Raw genomic sequence first — 25773 nt, 5'->3', positions numbered from 1 at the left:
AGCCCTCAGCAGGCTAGTGGTTCTCGAAGAGTCTTCCCTCAAGACTTTGAGTGAGTGGAAACTGGCAGAATGAAAGCACACTGAACACATAACCCCTCATTGAAATTTTCTGTAGCCTTAACACCTTTTTGAAACATTGGCAAAATATGTCTTAGTTACCAAAGCCCAGGCCTAAAATAATCACTAAGAAATGGCAGTTGTAGCTAGAAAATAAAGATCATACTTACTGTAGAACTTTGCTTTTTCTTTGTTTGATATATTTAGTTCCCTGTCTACCTTACTAAGCATGAGATTCAAGGTAGACACTACGTGAAACCTTTTGAGAATTGTTGGGTTTAGTTCATAAATGAAGAGAAAAGATGGAAAAGTAATGGTATTACCTGAAGGTGAAATTCATTCACAGAGATGAGGATATCTTCAAAATGGTGATTCTGGTATTCAATCCATGGTGGCCGCTAGCATTAGCAGTAGACTTTTATGTCCAAGACCAGGACTCACACTCAGTACCTCCAACCGCACCTCCAACCTCAGCAGTAGACATTTTAATACAGAAATATATTTTTTTATTGAATCCAATCAAAAGTATACAGTTTGGGTTTTTTCAATCTTAAGATTAATATAGAAATAAATGAAAAATTAATTTTGTGATGCCAGACTAACTTACAGAATGACAAAATAAATCGTACAGTTCTCATTTTATGAAGTGACTTTGGCCAACAAGTGAGAAACACATGGTTCCTATTGGCCTCCACTGGGATCTATGTAGTGTATTTCAAAGAAAGAGTAAGACCAAAAACAAAACAAAAAACAACCCCACAAAAAACAAAAACAAAAAAAAAAACCATCGAACTATGGGGAAATGAGCTCATTGACAGCAGAAGCGCTGAGTAAAATGACGACTGTCCCAAACGGAAGGAGCATTTTGCCGGAGGATGCAGAGGGATGGCTTTTGGGACTTGGAACAGGAACTGGACCTGCAGCTGCTGTAATGAGAACACACAGTCACTGATCATTTCTGCCATCAAGTACTGTCTGCCTATGCCATATATCCTGAAACAACAGGGGAGGCAGAGACTTTGGCTTATTACAGGTTTCAGAGTACATTTCATCTTATAAGGACATGCTATTCTGGCTTTTACCTTGGATTCCCTAGGCATTGAAACCTCTGTGGCCAAGACTTTTTTTTCTAATTAGCAATAGTAGGGTTTGAAAACTTGGCCTTACACTTGTTTTGCTGGGGCTCTGACCTTTGCTAGTTATTCTGGAGACAGCCAGGCTGGCTTTGAACCTTTATCCTCCAGATTTCTACATGAGGTACCAGCAGTTCAAGTTCTCTAAAATATCTTAAGAATTTTCCATTTCAATTTTCCAGCAAGTCTGTTTCCTATTTCAAAGAAGACACAGGCATATTCAAACAGCTGTCTGTATACAGTTGTTAAGTCCTACAAGCTGATAGAACAGTTTGCTACACACATACCTGTGGAGAAGCTGCTTCCCTTTCATCTTAGCTAGTGAAGAGGAGCAGTGGAGACCACCTATAGGATCATCTGCTTTACACCTAACACCCTGGTTTATAACTATGGTTTGTGTTATAAGTATTATCTAAGCGTTTACTAGAGGTTTCTCTGCATAGGATAACCAGTCATAGTTTCTAAGTGAAAAAGAGAAATAGCCAGTACATTTTATAGGCACCTTCATAGCAACTTACTTACATAGTTACATAAACATGCAGTTACATGCAAGACAGAAATGGATGGGTAGATACACATGCATTGCTGTTAGTATTTTACTTCAGACCAGTGGTTCTCAAGTTGATAGAGACAGTTTGGACAACTGTCAAAAGGAATTTTGTTTATTTTGCAGTACTGGGGACAGCCTTATTAGGCAAGTGCTAAGCTACTGCGCCAACATCCTCAGCCTTTTATCCCACTTTTTGTTTTGATAAGGGTCTGGCCTCAAGTTTGCAATCCTACCCCAGTCTCTTGAGTATTTTGGATTACAGTGCCACCATTCCTAAAAAAAAAATTTTTTTAAATTTCAATTGCAACAAGAGAGGAGATAGAAGGCTACATATCCTGAATGCTCCAGACAGTCCTGCACAATGAAAGTGCAGACTGCTTCCTGTGCAGCTTGCAATACATGAAGCCACACTTTAATGACCTTATAGCAGCATCACATATAAAAAGTATTTTCTAAGCTGGCCACTGGTGGCTCATGCCTGTAATCCCAGCTATTCAGGAGGCTGAGATCTGAGAATTTCAGTATGAAAACAGCTCAGGCAGGAAAGAGTGACTTCAGTTACCCACAAAACAAAACATGGCAGAGTTCTAACCTTGAGCAAAGAAGCTCAGGTACAGTACCCAGGCTTTGAGTTTGAGTCTCAGGAGTAGCCAGATGTCAGTGGCTCACATCTGTAATCCTAGCTAAGATCTGAAGATTGTGGTTCAAAGCCAGCCTAGGCAGAAAGTCCAAGACTTATCTCCAAATAAACCACCAGAAAACTGAAGTAGAGCTGTGGCTCAAAGTAGTAGAGCACTAGTCTACAGTGAAAAAAGCTCAGGGACAGTGCCCAGGCCCTAAGTTCAAGCCTTATGGCCAACAAAATAAAGTAAAAATAAATGGTAATCCCTCTGTATACTATCTTAATAATAAAATTATACTTAAAACATAAATACATAGTATTCTCTGATAACGGTTTTTCTTCTTTTGGGGAGGGGGAAGAACTGAGGCTTAAACCCTGGGCTTCATACTAGCCAGAAACTGCTCTATTACCAAGCCACACCCTCTGCCCTTTAAGTGTGGACTGCAATCCTACTTATGCCTACCCTCTTAGTCTTTACCTCCTGGATAGCTGGGATTACAGGCATGAGTCAGAATACCCAGCCTCTGACAGTTTTAATAAGCATTGAGCATATTACCTGCTGTTCCCTGTTTTTCTTTGCTTTGATATATTTCTTGTATAGCGTATCTTCCAATCTTAAATCCAAATGTATTTACATAAGTAAATGTAAGCATCTACTTCACTGAGTCAGTATAAATATTTTTATATTGACATTGTCATTTTTGTCATAAATTGTAGTCAGGACATACTATATGGTACAGGTATGTCTTATCTATAGACCTGATCTCAGGATAATCTATAAAGACATCATAAAAATATTTGCTATTTTGAAAGGATTTCCTGGTTGAAAGGATTGAGAACCACTGTGCTGAACAGTATAGTTCTACATACTGAAAAAAATTAAAAAATCATTACTTTAGAAACAAAATCAAGCAAGTTACCTATATCACAAACATGCATGTAAACATTTGAGCATGTCATTATACTCATTCCTTAAACCCTGGTAACTTTCTCTTGTTGAAGAAAAGTTACAATTTTCACCTTTTCTATATTGCAGAAACACTTATCAAATGAAGAAATATTTCTTACTAGGATTGTCGATGTTTATTTGACTTCTTTCTCCTAAAAATACAAAGAGATTTTGAGTTAACTGCATTATGCATCTACTTATCCAGAAAAAAAGACCTGATTAAAGAATCTGAATGGCCCGAGGAGCAGACCCACTCTTGGCTTGAAAGCCAAATGCCAATTCTAGGAGCCCGGGATAAAGATGTAGCTAACAAAATCTGGATGAAAGACAAGTTATGTGACAGAAAGTGAACAACACTTGGAATGTTTGAGTCCTGGTTGTCTCTTTCTAGTCCCATACAAATTTCTTAATCTTCCTGTGTGCTACGTCCTCATCTCCGAAGTGGCAAGGACAGTGTTTCATTGGATAAATGGGATCTTGAACATTATTCTGACATGTTAAAATAGCCTGCACTGCACAGAGCCTTCCAGAAGAGGGCACTATACAGCACAGCTTGAGCTAATCTAGGTGTGTATTGGTTGCCTGGTGTGTCCCAGGCATTGCATGGCTGGCCCAACATTAGGATGTTTTGTAGATCTCAGTCTTACTTTCTAATGATGACATTCCCTCCCAGCTACAGCTCAGCCTAGGAAGCCTTCTGCCTCATTCTAGAAGACCAGCACAGCTGGACAGCAACTGCTCATTTCTAGTCAAGCACTTTTCTTTACTTGGCCCAGAGAGCCTTAATATTAGCAGCCCACTGCTAATGCTGAAATGAGTTCTCAGTATTTTCCTCTCCAACATTCAACCAGGGAGATAAGAAATGGTACAGCTTAGACATCCTCCCCAGGCCCCTTCCACCTGCACTAACTGAACGATAAGAGCAAAGGACTTAGAACCCCATGTGCCAACAAAGGATTTATTACCAGGTTTTTCATCTGGATGGACCACTTTTATTCCTAAATGGGAAAAAAATGATTGTTAATTAATCATGACAGCCACCATTAATTATTTTACTACTGTTCCTTCTCTAAGCTACTTTATTTGATTAGTTTCTTAACTAGTCTTAAAATGACAGAATTGGGGGATGTGCACACGACTAGAGGAGGAAGGGTTAGCAAATGTCATTATACTCAATGCATATTATGTAGAAACTTAACTGTGTCTACTTGGAACTGGAGGGAGGACACTGACCAAGAAGCACTGTACTCACAACTTCATAAGGCATTGTTACCCCTTCGTACAACTACTTAACAACAACAACAATAAAGACAAATACCTTCATTTGATATATGGAGAAGCAGAGTCACAGAAAAGTGAAGTAACAAAGAGCCATAGCAAAGTGCATAGAAGAGACCTACTGAAGCAGCCTACACAGCCCATGTTCACCCCCACAAGCAACCCTAGAGACTACACACACTTGCACACTCGGGTCCAGAGAGTGGAAGGTATGAAGGAAAACATGGGATGTCAATCAGTATCATAACTTTCAAGCTGTGGCCAGGACATAGAACACCTGTCTAGCCAGGGCAAGGTCCTGAGTCAAACCCCAGTATCATAAAAGATAAAGAAGCTGTGGCCAAACGCATCCACGCATACGACTCTGGGTGAGAGTAAAAGAATTGGTTCATTAAACTGTTGTCACTATGCTGATAGTGCACACAGCATGCAATTTCCACAGACAGCAATGCCAAGCAATGCTCAGCCCAATGGGCATGGAAGTAATTTAGATTTCTGGTTGTGAAAAATCTGATTTAACCGATGATCATTCCCATACTTAATAAGAGCTACACAAAATTACTTTCACTTTTTGACTACATGAACTCAGGAGAAATTATTGTAAGCAGTAGATTGGGGCTCACACACCTCAAAGTTTGCTATTTTATATTCCTTCAGATACTCCCATGAGATAAATATGACAAGTGCAGGCCACATTTGAAAGACAATTCTGAGGCCAACCCCCTCCCCCCTCCAAAAAAACTGTCATCACTAACCAGAGCGCTGGTGAATATTCATATTTTTTGTCTTTCATACTTCTCTTGTGTCAGGAAGAAATAAATCTGGGGAGCTTCCCCACACACACACCTGTAAGCTGAGTTCTATGGGTCATCTGAGGAGCTGCCTGGAGTCACCGCTCAGTTGCTCTGGCCACACAAGCTCAAGGCCTTCCAGTGACCTGCCCTCAGCTCCAGCCCTAGCTTTTAAAAACAGCCATTTTCCGGTCATATAGTAAAGGTAGATTAACTCTGTTGTGGTGCACGTGGCCAAGTTAAGAGATGTGGGTGCTCCACTGCCTGATGCGGTGGTGAGCACAGTTCTGAGGCTCCTCGCTTGTCTGACAGTGACACCTATCTGTCCATTCTGAATCTTCCCCCCCCCCACCCCCGCCGCCTACCATTGCTTACCAGGTAGTGGAAAAGGTTCTGCAACTGTCATTCCTAAATAATAAAGAAATGTTCGATGACTTGAAGTTTGCGCTGGTTAAGTACAAATTTTAAATTCTTATATAATGAGCTCAAGACATACAAGTCCCACTGAACATGGCAGTTTGCAGAAGTTCTGATGGAAAACTTCTGGCTCCATCAACCCTCATGGTGCTCAGAGGAGTCTTCTGCCATAGCCCTGCCCTGTGCCCATGCCATGCCAATACTGTTGTGTGACTTGGAGACACTGAAGCCAATAGCTGTGCAGAGCACTGACGTTCCTGCTGAGCATCTTTACACACGGAACAGGTTGGGTGCTGGCTCCACCGCTTCCTGGCCCCCAGCCATGCCTCCCCGCCCCCCAGGCCAACTTCCCGCCTGCGAGGCTGCACGGGAATGGAACACTCTCCACACTCTTCCTCAGCTAACTACCCCACAGGATAAGGGACATAACAGAGAAGGTTGTTTCTTGACAATATTCTCTTCAATGCCAAGTACACTCATGCTCATGTGGGGCTCAGAGACTCAAGGAAGAGCTTTCTTACCAGGTGCTTCGGTAGATTCTAGACTTTTCTTATCTAAAGACAGAAAACATACAATTAATCAGTGTTAATCCGTTATCTTATCCTGCTTACACTCCTCTTGGTACTTCCCAGGTTCCCACTTCAGAAAAATAGAAGACAGACGGCAACAACAAAACACAATCCAGACTCATCATCTTCCAACTCCTTAACTAGACTGGAAGCGCATCAGTGATCTGGCCTGTACCTCCAGCAGCCTTGTCTTTATGAGGCAGCCCTTGAATCTGGTCTACAGGCAACAGGCCTGGGGTGACATCTGTGTTTGGTTAAGCTTCATTGCCATCACTGCTATTAGCTCTAGGCGACTCAGTCCTTTTTTTTTTTTCTGTCCTAGGGTTTGAATCCAGGGTCTGGGCACTGTCTTTGGGCTTCTTGCTTCTTCATCTCAAGTCTAACACTCTACTACTTAAGCCACAGCTTCACTTTTTTTTTTTTTTTACTAGTTTATTGGAGGTAAGATTTTCTTGCCCAGTTTGGCTTTGAACCATGATCCTCAGATCTCAGCCTCCTGATTAGCTAGGATTACAGGCGTGAGCCATGAGCACCCAGCAGTACTCAGTCCATATAAACTTATTTATGCCAAAGAAACAACCTGTAGGCTTATAAGTGAGGATTAAAGGAACTACTACATAAAAATGCTTGGTGCAGGGCTGGGAAGATGGCTCAGTGGTAGAGCACTTGCCTTGCATGCATGAGGCCCTGGGTTCGATTCCTCAGCACCACATAAGCAAAAAGAAAAAAGCCGGAATTGGCACTGTGGCTCAAGTGGTAGAGCGCTAGCCTTGAGCTGAAGAGCTGAGGGACAGCGCCCAGGCCCAGAGTTCAGGCCCCATGACCGACCAAAACACAAAAAACAAAAAACAAACTTTTATGACAGAGACACTAACTACTAGAGTCAGCTACTGCAGGACTGGAAATTAGAAATTGATTGCTTCCAGAACCTGCTAATTTGTAATCTTTAGTTTTCAAACCCAGAAAGTCTGGTGGTCTTTAAATAACACCAATGTGTGGGCCGAGGATTTTCTGATTCTGTTCCTTCATTAGAAGTGGTATAATGTTTATTCTGCAGGAAGTAATGTTTTTCTCTAGGCTGGCTTCAAAAACGAAGATAGGCTATCTGAAGGCTATGCAGCAGGCCCCCAGTCAGTGGGAGATGGTAACTCTACTACCCTCTTTCTTCCCTGTAAAAGCTCCTTCACAGTTACAATATTCAATGTATGTAACTTGAGGGGACAGGAGGATGATGGGAGGGGCGATATTGATCAAGAGGAATTGTACTTATAAACAGACATGTTGAATGGAAACCCTTTGTACAACTACTTAAAGATAATAAAAAAATTAACGTAAAAAGATAAAATAAAAAGGCCCTTCGCATACCTGAGTCCCTTAAGATGAGGCTTTGAGAGAATAGCTCTACCCCCTGCCCGACCCCTTTTCTGAGGGCTCAGGCCCTTGAATAAACTTCATTTCCTCTCCAGTAACTCGTACCTCCTGAGTGTTAGCCTTCCAGAGGAAGGAGGATGACTTGGTACAGAAGCAAAAGCAAAATTTACCCTTGAATCAATGGTGGTTGACAGTAGAAGAGTACAATGGTGGCCCCGCTCCGAATCAGTAACACTGAGAAGATTCCCATTACCGCTACAGAGATAATTGCTTAAAGTATATTTTACCTGGATTCTTGAGACAACTTTCACTTTTTAGTCCTGAAACATAAAGATAAAACTTTAGATACAATATAGTCTAGTAAAAAATTTTAATTAATCTGTGCTTATTGTTAATTGAATCAATCCGTCAACTTCTAGTCTCAGACTAGTATCAGACTCATAACTTACTGGAATACAAATTTCAGGAAAAAAATACTTTTTAAAAATTCATCCAGCCACCAAATAGTGTAGACTTTTGATAAAATACATACCGCCTTTGGTGGTATCCACGGAAACAGCTACAAAGTGTATCTTTTCTAACTAAGATGACTGCAGTTTTATGAGAAAGTGACTTTCTCAAAGGACCCTTTTAAGTTGACCCATCTAAGCTGGATTTTAATTTCTGACCCACACCAACTGTAAGATAATAAATGTTTTAAGTTGCTAAATTTCAGAGTAATCTGTTATGTGATAACACATGACTAATACAATTTAAAGATTAGTTATTTGTCTACACTACAACCACTCCTCACACTCATCTAGGTGTTACTAAGAAGATATTTTATAGATATGCTTGAAATCTAAAGTCAACTAACAAAGTAACGGAGCTTATCAAAGATAATGGTTAATGTGTTAGGTGATGGTAGCTCACATCTGTAATCCTAGCTACTCAAGAGGCTGAGATCTGAGGATCGAAGTTCAAAGCCAGCCCATGCAGGAAAGTCTGTGAGACTCTTATCTCCAATTAACCACCAAAAAACCAGAAGTGGCGCTGTGGCTCAAGTGGTAGAGTGCTCGCTTAGAGCTAAAATGCTGAGGGACAATACCTAGGCAACCAACAAAAAAAGAAAAAAGAAAAAAAAAGATAAAGATAATGTGTTCACATCTGATTCAATCAACTTGAACACTCTAGAAGACGGGCTGATGCTTCTCAAAAGAAGAAATTATAGGATGGATGGTAAATAGTTTTGAAATGCACAACTATAAATGAAGGAGGCATAAAGAAACCTCAGTAAATGGTTGCTCAGAAGGCGTTTAGGGGAACAGGGAAAGTAAATATTTCCTATGAATATAAAGAACCAATAGAGCCTTCTAAATTGTCTAGGCACTGACTCCCAGTGGGGTTGGCATGTCACTTCCTGTCTTTGCTGTGCAGACGGATGTCCAGACAGTTTCAGACAACAGAACAGAAACTGCTTCTCCTGGGAAATGCCAATGGGTATCCGTCAGAACCAATAAAGATACATATATTTAGTAAGCTCTCAGGGTCTGAGAGCAGACTTAAAGAAAGAAATCTTAGCTAGGTGCTGGTGGCTCAGGATTGTAATCCTACCTACTGAGGAGGCTGAGACTTAAAGATCACAGTTCGAAAGCAATCCAGGCAGTAAGGTCTGTGAGACTCTTATCTCTATTAAAACTACCAAAAGAGCCTGAAGTGGAGCTTTGGATCAAGTGATAGAGCAAAAGAAGCTCAGGGACAGCACCCAGGCCCTGAGTTCAAGCCCCAGGACTGGCACCACAAAAAGAAAATGAAAAAGAAAAAAAGAAATCTTGGTAGCCCCATAGGTTTAGCATCTTTCGCCCTTTTGATGGCTTAGCAGAAAGCTTGCTCAGGAAGCCTCAATAAACTCAACAAAGTGGCAGACACAGCCTCTAGCTAGGTCCAGAGGCAGCTCCTTTCTAACAAGACTGCTTTTCAACTAGAAAGCATTCTTACTTCCTCCTCCCCTGGGTAAGATATATGAGAGTGTTACACAGCCTGCTCCTCCCTATAGAAACAGAGGTGTCTATATCCATCCTCTTCATTATAATGATGAATTCAATCCAGGCCCCGTAAGTAGCTCATGCCTGGAATCCTAAATACTTAGGAGGCTGAGATCTGAGCATTGCAGTTTGAAACCAGTCCAGGTAGGAAAGGCCATGAGACTCTTACCTCCAATAAACTACTCGGAAAAAAGGCAGAAGTGGTGCTGTGGTTCAAGTGATAGAGCCCTAGCCTTGAGAACAAAGAAACTCAGGGACAGTGCCCAGACCTTGAGTTCAAGTCGCAGGACTGGCCTCCCACTTCAAAATGAATTCAGGAAATCATGTGCTTTACTCTCTCTGCTTACAAGTCTGATAAACCTGTCATATTTGCATTATAGGGTACAGTACAGGGACTCTAAAAACCATAGTCTTCCAGTAGGAATTTGTAATTCATTCTCCTAATCCAGTTGGTTTTTCAGTGAATCCTTTATTCATTTATTTTTATCATTTATCTTTATCATTTATTTATCTTGCTGGTCATGGGGCTTGAACTTTGCACCTGGGTGCTATTCCTGAGCTCTTCAGCTTAAGGCTAGCACTCTACCATTTGAGCCACAGCGCCACTTCTGGATTTTTCTGTTTATGTGGTACTGAGGAATTGAACTCAGGACTTCATGCATGCTAGACAAGCACTCTACACTGAGCCACATTCCCAGCCCAAGTGAGCCACTTTTACAAGTTTAGTTTGATTATACAGCTGATATTCTACCTTTTTTAGGTTTTCTAGAAAAATAATTTCAAAGCTGGTTAGCCTGCAGCAAATTTCACTTAGAGCCAGGTTCTGGTGGCTTATGCCTTTAATCCTAGCTACTCAGGAGGCTGAGATCTAAGGATCACAATTCAAAGCCAGCTCTGGCAGGAAAGTTTGTGAGAATCTTATCTCCAATTAACACCACAAAAAACCCACCAGTGAAGCTGCAGCTTAATTCATACAGCCTTGAGCAAAAAAGCTCAGGGTCTGCATCCAGGCCCTGAGTTTAAACGCTGGGACTGGCACACATTTGCACACATGTGCACACACAAACAAAACAAAAGTACCCCTTTTAGAAACTCTCTTTTCTCACCCAGAAGCACAGTTACATCCTACTCTAGGGAACACAATTCTGATTGAATCCCGAAGACTAGTCACCTTAAACAGCTCTGCTGTTGTGCTAGGCATGGAACACAGGGACTCTCTAAGGGTTGGTTCACATGTTATTGCTGATCCCCAGAAAGACACGGTTTGGACCCTGCATTCCCCTTAGTTACCTGTAGGTGTCAGCAGAGGACTCCAGTCTTCAGTTAAATTCCATATAAATAAATTCCAGTTCCACAGCTTCAATCACATACTGTAGGGCAGAGGCTGATTTGGTCAGTGCTCATCAACAGACTAACCACAAAGTCTCCCTTTGTGGTTAGTCTGAACATTTAGCTGCTGTGTAGCCTCTGGCCATTTCCTTTCCCCTTTCATTTGTGAAAGCGTATTAACTCCATGTGGGTCTGAGCCCTGGCTCAGAATCCATCTAATGGCTGCATCTCTTTTATTCTATGCACAGATACAGTCTGTGGGTTTCACTGCCCACTGCAGCCCATCAAGTAGGCACCAGTGCTGTCCTTTGTACTCAGGACTTTTTTTTGGGGGGGGGGCAGTTGTGGAGCCTGAACTCTGGGCCTGGGCGCTGTCCCTCAGCTCTTCACCTCAAGGCTAGCACTCTACCACTTGAGCCACAGCACCACTTCCGACTTTTTTCTTTTTTCTTATGTGGTGCTGAGGAATCGAACCCAGGGCCTCAGGCCTGCAAGGCAAGTGCTCTACCACTGAGCCACTTTCCCAGCCCCAATGTACCCAGGACTTTTTATCTAACCAATGCCTCCATGGAGCATACAAAGAGATAGTTTCTGTCATCTCTACAACTTGGTTTCTGCTTATGATAGACTAGTGAAAGTTAACATTGGGGGGAGGGGGTAGTTTTTGCTGATTTCCGCCACACAGCGCCACTAGTGCTCCTGAGGGAGGCAGAGTGCGCAGGGTCCCTGCAGGGCAATAAACAAAATGTGCTCTCTACCGTTACCAGTAAACCTGACAAAACTGGGCATGTGCAGATTCCCATCTGTTATAGCAGCTCCACTTGTCAACTGATGTGTTCATCAGAGAAACAAATCACCACCCAACCCCACCCAATGACCCGCCCTTCTGAGTTTTGTTTCTTATATTGATGTCAATCCTGGGGCTTGAACTCTAGGCCTGGGCAGTCTCTTGAGTTTTATTGTCCAAGGACAGCACTCTACCACTTGAGCCCACAGATGCCCTTCCAGCTTTGTGATGATTAACAGGAAATAAGAGTCTCAGGGACTTTCCTATCCTATCAGAGCTGGCTTGGAACAGAGATCCTCCGGTCTTAGTCTCGGAGAAGCTACATTACAGGATTACACCTGTGAGCTCCACCCAGCTCCACCCCTCTGTTTTGATCCCTCCATAAAAGGAGAGGAACTAAAGCTTTGCACTTCATTCTCAGCATCTTTATCTGCTGCTGGGGTGCACTTTCTCTTTCCTACAAACTTCACTGCAAATTGTGTCCCACTCCTTTAAGAACACATGGAACCAAGTTCCAAGACCTCAGGAATAGGAGGTAACTAATGTCCTTGCACAAATTGAACTGAAGTGGTGCTCTATTACTTGAGGGGAGCCTGCTCCTTGCTCACCCTGCCCCCATACTCTCATGGTGTAAGGTTTGGAGAAAGGAGACCTCCACGTGGCTGTTCAGGTGGACAAGACTTCATTGTAAGAACAGAACCAGCCAGACCACACCAGATGGAGGTGTGCAGAGGGGCAACTTCCAGCAGGGACAAAAGGTTCTATAGGGAGAGGGCAGGAGGAGATGCGGCCACAGCGGATGTGGAAGTGACCTCAGAGGAAGCAGTGTCCTCAGAGTCTAGGGGACCTCCCACTGCCCCCAGGCACCAGTTTCCTGGGTTACAGGTGCTGGGTAGAGACTTCTAGAGAGGACCAAATTGTGCACAGAGGGAGAACAAAGGAGAAGGGGTCGTTTTTCCAAGTGGACCTAGCAATGAAGAGTGTTGTTACTTTGGGAAGCCTTTTTCTGTCTCACTTACTACATTTCACATCTTGTATGAGTTCTTCTGTTGGCGAGGTTAATGGCTGCCCTGACTTCCTGTAATGCTATCTCCACTTCCTGTGGTCTCAGTTATCTGTGATCAAACCATCTAAAATATTCATCCAAGAGAAAGAAAGCATTCACATAACGTCCAATAGAGCATATTGTTATAATTATCAGTTGTTTTTACTTTATTTTATTTTTTGGTCATGGGGCTTTAACTCTGGGCCTGGGCGCTGTCCCTCAGCTTCAAGGCTAGCACTCTACCACTTAAGATACAGTGCCACTTCCGGTTTTCTGGTGGTTTATTGGCGATAAGAGTCTCATGGACTTTCCTGCCCAGGCTGGCTTTGAAACACAATCTTGAGATCTCGGCCTCCTGAGTAGCTAGGATTACAGGCGTGAGCCACCAGCACCTGGCTTGTTTTTAATATCTTATTCATCTAACTTAGAAGTTAAACTTTGGCATCACATGTATGTATGTATAGGGAAATTATTATATATAGGGTTTGGCTTCAGGAATCCTGGGGGGTCTTGGAACATAGCCCTCCAATAAGGAGATGGGAATATGTAACTGGGCTTTGGCCAGTTTTTGAGCTACTGTTATTTAAGAGAAACTTGAAAGAAGATGGGTGCCTACAATTAGTTCCCATGAGCTAATTAATTGGCTGGCTCTAGTGGGCTTGGTTTGGATCAAGTCCAATAAGTAGTTGGTTGGTCCTTTCAACATTAACTTACCCATTCCAGCCAGTCATGATGGTACACACATGTAATCTCAATACTCTGAAGGCAGAGGCAAGAGGATCACAAGTTTAAAGGTCGGTCAGCCTGGGCTACATGGCAAGTTCTTGGCCAGCCTGAGTTACCTGGTAAGACTTTGCCTAGACACAAAAACGAAGTGTGTTTCCACCCTCAGCCTCCATGAGGAGTCACTTAAATGCTATTCAAATGTAGGACTAAAGCGAGACTAAGGAGGCATAAAATTTAAGGAGGCGCTAACTCTTAAGATCATTCAAGGGGCTAGGAAGGTGGCTCAGTGGTAGAGCACTTGCCTTGCATGCATGAGGCCCTGGGTTCGATTCCTTAGCACCACATAAGCAGAAAAAGCCAGCAGTGGTGCTGTGGCTCAAGTGGTAGAGCACTAGCCTTGAGCTGAAGAGCTGAGGGACAGCGCCCAGGCCCAGAGTTCAGGCCCATGACTGACAAAAAAAAAAAAAAAAAGGAGAGAAAGATCATTCAAGTGCAGGTGGAATAAGACCCTGAGAGTGAGTGCTTCCTTAAACATTGCCCTCCTCTGCACCTAGATGGCCAGCCCAGCCCCAGCCCCAGCCCCAGCCCCAGCCCCAGCCCCAGCCCCAACCCCAGCCGGCTGAAGGCTCCCCAGCACTTCCCTACTATTGTTTTCTCACAGTACTTCAGGCACACAGTCAAGGCAGAAAAGCCTATCCATCCAGTATATCTCTGAGGCCAATACAAGAGATCACTGCTTGACCCAGCAACAACAGATTTGGGTTCTGCTATCCAACCATACTCCCAAGGCTAACTCCTCACCAGTTTGCTGAGTTTTAGAGAAGAATGAAGATAGTGAACACAGCATAGTGTCTGAAGCAGGACAACACCAGACACAGGTCAACACAAGTCCTCACAATCCTTTAGGAATATTAAAATATTCTTCCCCACAACCCCTAACATCTCAGTTACAAGGAAATAAGATTATTTAAGGATGCAGGAGCCTCCCTAGTTCAATAGTCTAGACGTTACAGAACTGAATTGGTCCAAGAGTCCTATTCATCTCCCTGTAGCTGACCTGGACACACAGCACCACACTCAGGAAAACCTAAAACTACAGCTCTCCCCACCCCAAGTATTTATAGTTCATTCATAATCCTCCCAGCTCAGATGCTCTTTACCAATCTAGCATTTTGTTTACTCTCAACAGTGTTGATGGTTACACTGCTGCAAATTATAGAGGAAACCGTGATAGATCAACAGAAGGCCATTTCCCTAAGAGAAAGAGATTTGATTAACCCTTTACTCACATACATCAAGGCAAAAAACCTTTGGGTTTCATACCTTTGGGACTAAACAAAACATCCTAAACCTTCCAGAAGAAAAGAACAAGTCTTGGGCTAGTGGATGTAGCTCAATGGCGAACTGCTTTTCTAGAAGGTACAAGGCCCTAGGTTTGATCCCTAGCACCATAAAACAAAACAACAAAAAATTCCCATAACAGGTGTCACTGAAGTTTAGTGACTAGAATAGAGATGTACTTTTAACAACAGCTCCAGAATGCAGAAATCACTCAAGGGACATCTTTCAAATTCCAAAGGAAAATAATTTCTAAAACAGAAGTGCAAATCTACAAAAACTATCATTCAGGCTTAAAAGTAGATTTTCAGTCTTAGAAAAGTTTCCCCAATGTACCATTTCTCAGAAAACATCTGCAGACCCTCCCTGCTGCCAGTACTCTGTCCCACCAAACAAAATAGTAATGGAAGACAGAGGTACAAATCCAAGACACGGGATCTTTCACAAGGGAGAAGTCAAGTCTCCGAGTGGTAGTGTGGAGAGATCTCAGGATATTTTGCAGAGAATATCACAGAGTTGCATGTTAGGAGCAGCCTGGGATGGGTACGGGGTACATTCAGGGGAGAATGGGAGCAGGAAAAGAGGAGAACGAAAATGAGGGACAAGAGACAATCTGATTTATTTAAATGTATTATGAGATTTCTGTCAAAGGTCTTTGAGGTAAATTAATTATAGGATATACAAAGCCAAAGAAACAAAACTGTCACTAACCCTGGGGGAAAGAGGTACTTAAGCATAGCAAACAGCTCTTGGTTTAGCTGATTAGTCTTGACTCCACTGGGAGAAGTGGAGTGGGGGGGGGGGGGATGCACATGTTAGGAAAGAGGATGGTAGTTGTCAAATATATTGAATAAAGTGACCTAACAATCATTTCCTTCCTCTCGCTCTCCTCCCCTTACTCCTCCTCATCTTCTTTTGAGAGAGGATCTCCTTATGTATCTCAGGTGGCCTTGTTCCTTCTCCTGGCTCTTCCTCCTGAGCTCTGGTATGATGGGCATGTGCCACCATGCCTGGTCCCCTAATAGCCATTTCTAATTCTCTTCTGCTTCCTGTACACTTGAAAGCTAACAAGCTAATTAATTATCCCTTGCCTTCCCAAGACTTTCTTGTAGCTATGAGTGACCAAGAAACTTTGCTCTTAAAGCTTTTTCTCAAAAGCCTTTTAGTAGACTTTACTTTTTACTAAATTGGTAGCTCTGTCTATCACCTACTTCTTTGCTCTAGAGGTGGACTGATCCTAGACAGGCAATAGTTCATACTGTTGCATGAACCCACAATCCAACACTGGAGGAACAGGAAGACAGGAAGAGCCTGATTTGCTGAGGATGGAGATGAGCCACTGAATTAGATAGTCTCGCTCTACACTGATGAAAACGATCAGTCAGGTTTTCTGTTAAGGAGGAAAGCAATGAAGGCTTCTTATCAGAAACATGGAACATGAGGACAAAATAGTTCCGTTAGTGGGGATTCAAGAGACATGTTTACTTTTTTAAAATACACAACTGAATGCTGAGTGAAGCATGCTATTTACTCAGTTAATACTTGAAAAAATAAAATAATTAAAAATGGACACCATGGAGGAGACAAAGCCGGAGATAGATGGGGCAGGGACTGTTACATTTCATAATAAATTGTATATCACAAACCTTACATCATAAACCTACAGTTTGTCCACACCAGCAGTATTGACAATTAGGGCTAGATAATTATTTGCTCTTTGTGGGTGGGGCTTAGCTGACTCTACCCATTATATGCTAATAGCAATCCCACCTACTCCCCAGTTGTAACAAGGTTTCCTCTTTCTTCCAGACCACAGCCAAAAGACCCTGCAGGATAAACTTGCCTGTTTGAAAACTACTGCCCTATGACACTGCTGTTTGATTTTTTTTTAGTTTTATTCATACTTTTAGTACGATGTGATGGCTAACCACACGCAACAGGGGAGTATGGAAACTGCCTCATTTCTCTTTCAAACACCTCTCTCTTTTACCTGACCCCTTCCTGGGTCTCACCTCAACTCCTGCCCTCCCAGAGAGCGAGACACAGATACACTTACCACCTAGAAATGAGCACTCATAATGGCTGCAGGTCTTGTTTGTGCTTTGAAGGATAAGATTCTTTCCAGTCCCTTCTTGTGACACTTGAAAAACCTCATTCAACGGTATTAAAACAATTCTTTCACTTTTTTTATCCACAAATTTCTCCACGGCAACTCCAAAGCATGTATGGATGGTTAGCACAACGTACTGGTCATTAGCTGCCTGAGGTTTGGCTGAATATGCCAGCGTGAAGTTGCCCAGCCTGGCTTGGTGTAGAGCAGCAGAGGTAAAGGTGGCGTCCGGACTTGATGCGTACACCACGGCTTTGTAACTCTCTTCACAGCGCCTTCGCAGCAACTGCAGCGCTCTGGTCAGGTAGAAATGAAAAGCTTTGAACTGGAAGTCATAGATATACTCTTTCCGAGATTTCCCAGCTATCTCCACAGCTTTGTTGAACAGATGATAAAAGGGAGTTTGTTCTTGAGCCGCAGAAATGTATGCCACTAAGGCTATCCCATGGTTATCCTTAAAACTCCTAGGGACAGAGACCTGAGTCTTCAGGGTTTCCCATTTGGTTTTGCCATTTTCCCATGCAGCCTGGAAGAGTTGATGGTTTGCTTTCTCCTCCTCCAGCAGTTGGGGGACATATTTCATTTCCATCCTGTTAGAACATTTCAGGTATTCATCATCAAATGCATTGTCAGCCATGTCTAACATCTCAACCTTCACCTTCAAAAGAAAAGGAAAGTAATACTCTTAAAATAAGATATTTAGTAAATACAATCTTCTCTCGTGTTATTAGCCCTACCCTCTCTTCCCCAGCAGAGAATCTCTCCTTACTTTAACTAGCTTTGGATATAATTTTGATGAAGTATGCTCCATGGCTACTGATAACTCTTCTCAGCTATGACATTTATAAAAAAGAGTAAATGTCAATGAATGAGAGGTTTGTGGAGGGTTGTTCCTATAACTCTTTTAACTCTGTGGTGTAGAGCAAATTGAAGTACTTAGTGGCCCTCCTAGCTTTGAACAATGTCCTCAACTCGATGACCGCAAGCCCACAAGACTGGGAGGATAAGGTAAAATATTGCGTGTGAATACTGTTCATGACAAATAAATACCTAATCACAAAAGCATCTTTTATGTTTGAGAATGCGCCGTCCTTTAGCCATATAGCTGGGGTAGAGTTTATTCTTGGTATTTCTGAGTATAAGCAGGTGACCAAGGCCCACCAATCCAAACATTCCGAAACAAGCAATTGACACTTTCATCCTCTAAAACCATAAGCTCTCCAGGCAGCACCAGCTTGGAGCCTTCAGTAATTATTCTTTTAATCCTGGGGAGGGGGTGGGGGAGGTAATGTGCAAGGGGGAGGGGCAAAATTTCTTTTAAAGTAAACCAGTATCATTTCCCTACTATTCCTCCTCTCCCTAAAAATCAAACTTCTTGAAGGAAATATCTATCCTTGCCATCTCGACATCATTTTCCACATTCATCTCAACCTTCCCCATCCTGCTCTGCCCCTGACCCCATTCCTCCATTCATGGAGCTCTCAGGAAAGGCTTTTCTTCTTAGGTCCCTTTGCGTGTCCAGCGTATTACAGCTGGCCACTAAATGTTGGCATCTCTCTCTCTCTGTCTCTCTCTCTCTCTTTCTCTCCCCTCATTCTCTCTCTCTCTCTCTCTTTGCCAGTCCTGGGGCTTGAACTCAGGGCCTGGGTATGGCCCCTGAGCTTCTTTTTCTGAAGGCTAGCACCCTACCACTTGAGCCACAGTGCCACCTCTGTTTTTTTCTGTTTATGTGGTGCTGAGTAATTAAACCCAGGGCTTCATGCATGCTAAGCAAGCACTCTACCACTAAGCCACATTTCTAGCCCAATGTTAGCATTTCTCAAGGCTACTTGTTTTCTAATTTTCAACTCTATCCCTGAGCAATTATGCATATGCTTTCATATCATCTAAATACTCTGACCTGTCTTAAAATGGCCAGGTCTATATATTAACTACCTACTTAATACATCCACGTGAATGCCCAACCAAAGATCCTTTGGATCTTAAAATGGCAATGCAGTCCCTAACACCATCTCTTCATTTGCAAAGTATTCCCAGATACTTCCTTCTCACCCATCCTCTGTAGGCACCCCACTTGTGAGTCCTAGGCAAGCATTATCAGAATTCTTTCCATATCCCAGCCAGTTAATATTCATGGAAAGTCTGTGAGATAGGTAGTATCATTAGCCACTGCCACTGTTTATGTGTGTGTACCAGTCCTAAGGCTTGAACTAGAGCCTGGGCACTGTCCTTGAGCTTTTTTGCTCTAAGCTGATGCTCTACCACTTGATCCAGAGCTCCACTTCTGGCCTTTTGATGGTTAAAATGAGATAAGAGTCTCACAGACTTTCCTGCCTGGTCTGACTTTGAAGTATGATCCTCAGATCTCAACTTCCTAAGTAGCTAGGATTACAGCCACCAGTGCCTGGCAGCCATTTTTTTTAATGAGGAAACTGGAGAATGATGGAAGAAATGACTTCGATCAAGACATATTGTACACATTAACGGACATTTTAAACGAAAACTCCTTTGTACAACCATTGGAAAATAATAAATATGAGGAAACTAAGACCCAGAGAGACTGAGTCTTATATGGAATTGGGACTTGTCTCTGCTCAGTCTTGCTGCTAAGCTCTTGTCCTCAGAACCAAAATGTTCTGTTGCTTTTAAGAGCATCTTCATGTTTCTAATGATGAAGACTACTGTCACTTACATAGCATTTTTTTTGTCAGTCATGGAGCTTGAACTCTAGGCCTGGGTACTGTCCCCTAGCTCTTTAGCTCAAGGCAAATGCTCTACCATGAGCCACACCACCACTTCTGGTTTTCTGATGGTTAAGTAGAAATAAGAGTCTCATGGACTTTTCTGCCTGAGCTGGCTTTGAACCGTGATGCTCAGATCTCAGCCTTCTGAGTAGCTAGGATTACAGGGGTAAGCCACCAGTGCCCGGCTTACATAACACTTTTAACAGAGCATAATTTTGTCTTCCTAAGAGTACTTTATATGCATGTATAAAATAAGGGAACCCATTAAAATGTGAAAAACTAATAGAGGAGATGAGTTTGGTTAAAACAAGTGTATAAGTATCACAATGAGACCCCTTATAAAAGTAATATATGCTAATATACATTACTAAACCCTCATGGAAAGTTAGATAATTATGAACACCACTGGGAACCTGGGACAGAATCATAAGTTGTCTTGCTGAATAGCCACAGAGTATTGTGTTAGGGAAATCACTGAGATCCCTGTACTCCTGGGTTTGTAGGTCAGATTCTCCACATGGGAATTTGAGCTTCAGGGGATCAAATCACTGCTGTCTCAGAGTCAAGACATTTACCTTCCACTGTAGCACAGAATGTACCAGAGTTCAGCTTGGCACCAACGCCTGATTCATCTTTAAGACTTGACAAGATATCAGACCCTGAAACCATTTCTCACATCCCTCACATCATATTAAGAGTTAATCTGGTATGTTTCGAACTTTTCCTTATGCTTTAAACTAGCATCCACATGTCTAATTTTAGACGTCAAACTTTTCTGGCCAGATGCCACTGCTGATTGTGTGTTCTGAACAGTATGTTCCTTGAACAGTGATAAAACTCACTATTCAGAAACAGCTGAATGGTTGCTAGTAAAACAGGTACAAAAGTATAGAGGAACAAGCTGATTATTATTTTCTTCCTTTGATGTATCCACTGAGAATTGATGAAATCCAACTGGCTAAATATGTAATTAAAAATACGTGGAAATTACTTAAGTATCACAAAACATTAATAAAACAAATACACTAAAATTGTTTTGCAAAAAGAAGGCGGCAAATGCAAATTAAAGCCATAAAGAAGCACCACTTCATGGCCACTTAGATACTTGAACAAAACTAAGGCCTATGCCACATGGTGGCATGCGCCTGTATGATGCTGCTTGGAAGGTGAGCGACTGGGGCAATATGGTTTGAGGCCAGCCCAGGGGAAAAGGTCAGAGAGATCCCTCTCACTAACAGTCCACACACATACTCCCAGCTAATTGGGAAACAAAGGTAAGGAGGGAATCCTTGTCTCAGGCTAGCCTCTGGGGGGTGGGGAGAAGCAACCAAAGAACAACAAAACCCCCACAAGACTTGGTCTAAAATTAAAAAACAAAATGACTAGGGTATGGCTCAAGTGGTAGAGCACTTACGTAACAAGCATGAAATCCTACCAGTACCACAAAAAGAACACACAAACAAAACCTAGGAAAAATAATGAGTAACACAGGCTACAGAAAATCCCAATACATTGTATAACACCACAGAAAGCACTCATAAAGTTACTGTATGAGCCAGCAATTTCACTCTAGGTCTATAACAAAGACAGTTTCAACTTATGTTCACAATAACGAGTAATTCTGTCACCGCGGAATGGAAAGCATAACCTCAGCTCATCTATTTTCCCTTAACTATATGTTTCCTATATGTATGAGTGAATTACTGTGTAATGCTACCGAATAATGCTTACATTCTTCCCCTTGATAAGTCTGTAATTCTAAAAAAAATAAATGATGAAAGAAAAATTATGCCTGAAGGAGAAAGGGAAAAAGGAAGAGGATTAATAATTTTGAGATCCACTGCAACTACTGATGAAACCAGCATAAGGAGGTTGGAAGCAGCAAGGCTCTGAGGAGGGGAGACGCCGGCTCTGCTGGAGGAAGTGAAGTCCTAGCTAGCAAGGGGGAGCTGGGCTAATGAAGGTGAAAGAGGATGGATACTGTCCAAACAGATTGTCTGCAAGTATGAAAAGAGACCAATAAGCCGGGCACTGGTGGCTCACGCCTGTAATCCTAGCTACTCAGGAGGCTGAGATCTGAGGATCGCGGTTCAAAGCCAGCCTGGGCAGGAGAGACCGTGAGACTCCTATCTCCAATAAACCACCAGAAAACCGGAAGTGGCGCTGTAGCTCAAGTGGTAGAGCACTCGCCTTGAGCTGAAGAGCTGAGGGACAGCCCCCAGGCCCAGAGTTCAAGCCCCATGACCGGGGAAAAAAAAAAAAGAAAAGAGACCAATAAAACCTCCTGAAATTGTATTAGGAAGCCTGCTGGAAGGGAGGACTGATTGGAATATAATATATACATGTGTGGAAATCTTCCCCTGTACAGCTGATGTATGATAATAAAAAAAGAAAACCCATGCTCACCCAAAAATCTTTGCACAAATTTCTTAGCAATACTTTTTCCAATAGCCATAAAGTAGAAGTAACCCAAGTGTCCCCCAATTGATGAATGGATAAACGAAATGTGGTACAGCCAGACAGTACCATTATTGTGCAACAGTAAAAAGAATGAGACACTAATATGTCATGCTAAGCATAAGAAACTAGATATAAAAAAAGATATAAAAGAAGATCCATTGCAAGATTCCATTCAAATAAAATGTCCAGAGTAGGTGAATCCATGAGACACAAAGTAGCTTGCTGGTTACCAGGGAGTGGGGAGAGAAGGGAATTAGAGCAGACTACCAATAGGTGAAGGGGTTCTTTGCAGGATGATGATGTTATGAAAATAGATAGTGGTGATGGTTTTACAACATAGTGAATACATAAAATGAATGGAATCTAAGTTTAAAATGATGAAATTTATGGCATGCGAATTATAATGCAACTTAAACAAAACAGAATGTTCAAGCCACAGAATACACAATGATTCTCTAGACAAAGGATCAAAATGTCAAATTCAAAAATGGGTAACATTTTAAGAATTTAAGGTATTTTAAAGAAGGCTCTTGACCAGAGCACAAATAGAGGTGATATAACACCTAAAAACCAAGTGATACCTGTTTTATATTATAAAAATACATTAGAGATTGTTTAAAATTGTTAAAAGGAAAGCATAGTTTCTTTTTCCTTCTCCCTTCACCCTTTGTTTTGCAATACAGGGTTTAAATTCAGGAACTTGTCAGACAAATGGGTATTCTACCACTTGAATCATGCATCCAGACCCCAAATTTATAAAGTATGTATCAGGAAAAACAAAAACAAAAAACTATGAGGAGCTGGGTGTGGTGGCACAGACCTGTAATCCCAGCTACTCATGAGGTATAGATGGTGAGGACCAGGGTTCAAAGTCACCCTGGAGCAAAATAAAAGGTTGGGGGGAGAGCCCACCTCCTATTTCAATGAACAAGCAGACAGGGTGGCATCCTACCTAGGGCCCCAGCTTCCAGGGAGGAAGAGGTGGGAAGGCCAAGGTTTGAGGGTAAAAACAAAAGACTTTACTTGAAAAATAACCAAAGTCGGGCGCCAGTGGCTCATGCTTGTAATCCTAGCTACTCAGGAGGATGAGATCTGAGGATCATGGTTCAAAGCCAGCCCAGCAGGAAAGTCTGTGAGACTTTTATATCCAATTAACCACCAGAAAACCAGAAGTAGTACTGTGGCTCAAGTGGTAGAGTGCTTGCCTTGAGCTGAAGAGCTCAGCGACAGCGCCCAGGCCCAGAGTTCAAGCCCCATGATTGACAAAAAAAAATAACCAAAGCCAAAAAAGAGCTGGGGACATGGCTCAAGTGATAAGAGTGTCTAGTAAACTCAAGACCCTGAGTTCAAATACCAGTATTGGTATTTGAGGAAATAAATAAAAAACAAAATTATACACACAATCTATGAGACTTAACAGAATCATTGGCTTAATAAAAAAAATGTAAGCAATGCAGCATTACCTTAATTGTAAAAGAAATATATATTCTTTCATTATTTGTACCGACATGTAGAGACATATAACAGTATTAACTTTCAAAGCAATATAAGAAATATACTGTGTATGGCATAGACTTTTTTTTGTAAATTATATATACACACAGAGAAAAGCCAAAAAGGCAATATATCACAATATATCAGTCTTTCAGAAATGTTATGGATGATTTTTGCTGTCTTCTTTGCTTAATTTTAATTTTTCAACTTTCTATAGCACACACACACACACGTAAAATGGAGGGGGGGAAGCTACTTGCAACACATCCATTTACCTATCCATCCTACCTTCTCCTATTTCCACACAGATACCCCAGCAATGTTATATCAAGTTTTCATTCCAGAGGCCACATGCTTCTCATTCTCCACATTACCTGGAAGATGTCCATTAGAATCAAGGCTGCCAGCAGCTTGGTGACCATTTCAAAACGGCACATCTTCATTTTTCTCCTCTAAATGAAGAGGGGAAAAAAAAAAAACAACTCCATTTCAGTAGACTTACTAAAGAGGTTTAGTGGAACAAAGATACTGTAGATATTTTAATTATAGACAGACATTTTGATGGTCAGGAAGTGACCATCTGTAAGTAGCTAATGACCACAAATGCCATTAAACCATTAGGTTTAAACCATCCAGAGATAAGGAATTACAAATCCAGACAACTTGGGTGATCTGCTCAGAATGAACTCTGTCCATTTCTGTACTCCTCCAGACTCTTCTACTAGAGTTGCTAGGAGATACACTGTTTCCCTATCTATGAATGTTCCCTCAGGAAACCATAAAATCAAACTATAAGCACACAGTCTCAACTTGGACCTTTAGCTCCCAGTTTCTAGGAGTTCTCTAAGAGTTCTTCACACACATCTTCCATTCGTCTACCTTCCTTGCAAATGCAATCATGCCCATTTGATTGGGAGGGAGGAGATGACGAGGCTGGGAATGGTACAACTCAGGTTATATAAGGTGACTGACTCCCTTCCCCAAACATGCACGATCCAGAGGAGCTTAAAGGTAAAACAAGTGTCTAACATGACTTTCTGAAGGTGGCAATGAGAAGAAGAAGAACATGAGTAGACAGCAATTCTAACAAAATTATAGAATACCCAGCATTCAGCCAGTATTTACGATACTGTAAGGAGTAAACAGAAAGGTAAGAGGACCTTCGAGGCTAACACTTTCCCAGTCATTAACCAATTAAATTAGAGAACGGAACAGGTTGGTTCATACCCCCAATCAAGTTGCCTTATTATAATTAAGTAGGAATGAACAGCATAGGAAAATGGAGGACGTTTTCCTTTTTATCTTTTTAGTCCCTGGTTCCCATCTTTCTTTAGAAGCAGATTTTTTCACAGAAGATTAAAAGATAGTACCGCTTTTGTCTTAAAACTTCCCTTTCTAAACAATACTCAGAATATCGTATTTGGTAGATACCTGTCACCAGACAGTACATGCCAAGCAGGCAATGGATCAGGGCTTTCTCTATACCATAACTCTTCGCTTCTGTATTGAGCGCAAAAAAGTTAGAAATGTTTACCTGGCTTTCGTGCCTTGGAAGGAAGTTTAAATGATGCTAGGCCTCAAACTGATTTCCCCGGCTCAGTTGCAGTGAGAGTGTCTTCAGGATGGGATGTTGTTGACGTGAATGCTGAGAAGTGAATGCTTTTCTTTTTATAAACACCCCAGCAGTAGCTTGGCAGTGGCACATTACCCCATTTGTGTTCTGCTATTTATATCTGGCCCCCACACTATGCCTTGGAATCACTGCTGTTAACACTTTAAGTCTCTAAGAGACTTGTAAAGCCACCAGAAATTCCTTATAACCATGCAAGTTCAGTCCATGGTTCTGAGCTTGTCCTTGAAAGGAATCACTTCCTATTCTAACCCTTGACACGGGATGTCAGAGTATAGCATAGCGTCCTGTTAGCTAGAGGGCTCAGGTGACTAAGAGGGCTTCCCTGCTGTGACGGCCAGGGCCGCAG

General features: G+C 42.1%; 1 protein-coding gene across 1 annotated transcript; it reads right to left on the bottom strand.

Moving 5' to 3' along the window:
- Nucleotides 1-603: 603 nt before the first annotated feature.
- On the bottom strand, nt 604-25409 carry Art3 (ADP-ribosyltransferase 3). Its single transcript, XM_013020093.1, has 9 exons — nt 25329-25409; nt 24169-24246; nt 17043-17754; nt 8025-8057; nt 6319-6351; nt 5756-5788; nt 4277-4309; nt 3431-3463; nt 604-983 (listed from the first exon to the last, which is right to left on the bottom strand). The coding sequence occupies exons 2-9, from the start codon at nt 24235-24237 to the stop codon at nt 850-852; spliced, it is 1080 nt and encodes a 359-aa protein (XP_012875547.1). The 5' UTR covers nt 24238-24246; nt 25329-25409; the 3' UTR covers nt 604-849.
- Between the last annotated feature and the right edge of the window lie 364 nt (nt 25410-25773).

The sequence above is a fragment of the Dipodomys ordii genome, unplaced genomic scaffold, assembly GCF_000151885.1.
Source record: "Dipodomys ordii isolate 6190 unplaced genomic scaffold, Dord_2.0 Scaffold49, whole genome shotgun sequence".
Classification (NCBI taxonomy): Eukaryota; Metazoa; Chordata; class Mammalia; order Rodentia; family Heteromyidae; genus Dipodomys; species Dipodomys ordii.
Note: the sequence above shows the minus strand (reverse complement) of the source record. Positions and strands in the feature narration are given on the sequence as shown.

What these genes read in the sequence shown, in the direction of transcription:
- Art3 (XM_013020093.1), bottom strand. Translation starts at nt 24,237, where the DNA reads ATGAAGATGTGCCGTTTTGAAATGGTCACCAAGCTGCTGGCAGCCTTG. An exon ending in AGAATCTACCGAAGCACCTG is followed by an intron (nt 5,789 to 6,318) that starts GTAAGAAAGCTC and finishes TTTATTATTTAG; the next exon opens with GAATGACAGTTGCAGAACCT. An exon ending in AGAACCTTTTCCACTACCTG is followed by an intron (nt 4,310 to 5,755) that starts GTAAGCAATGGT and finishes TTTCCCATTTAG; the next exon opens with GAATAAAAGTGGTCCATCCA.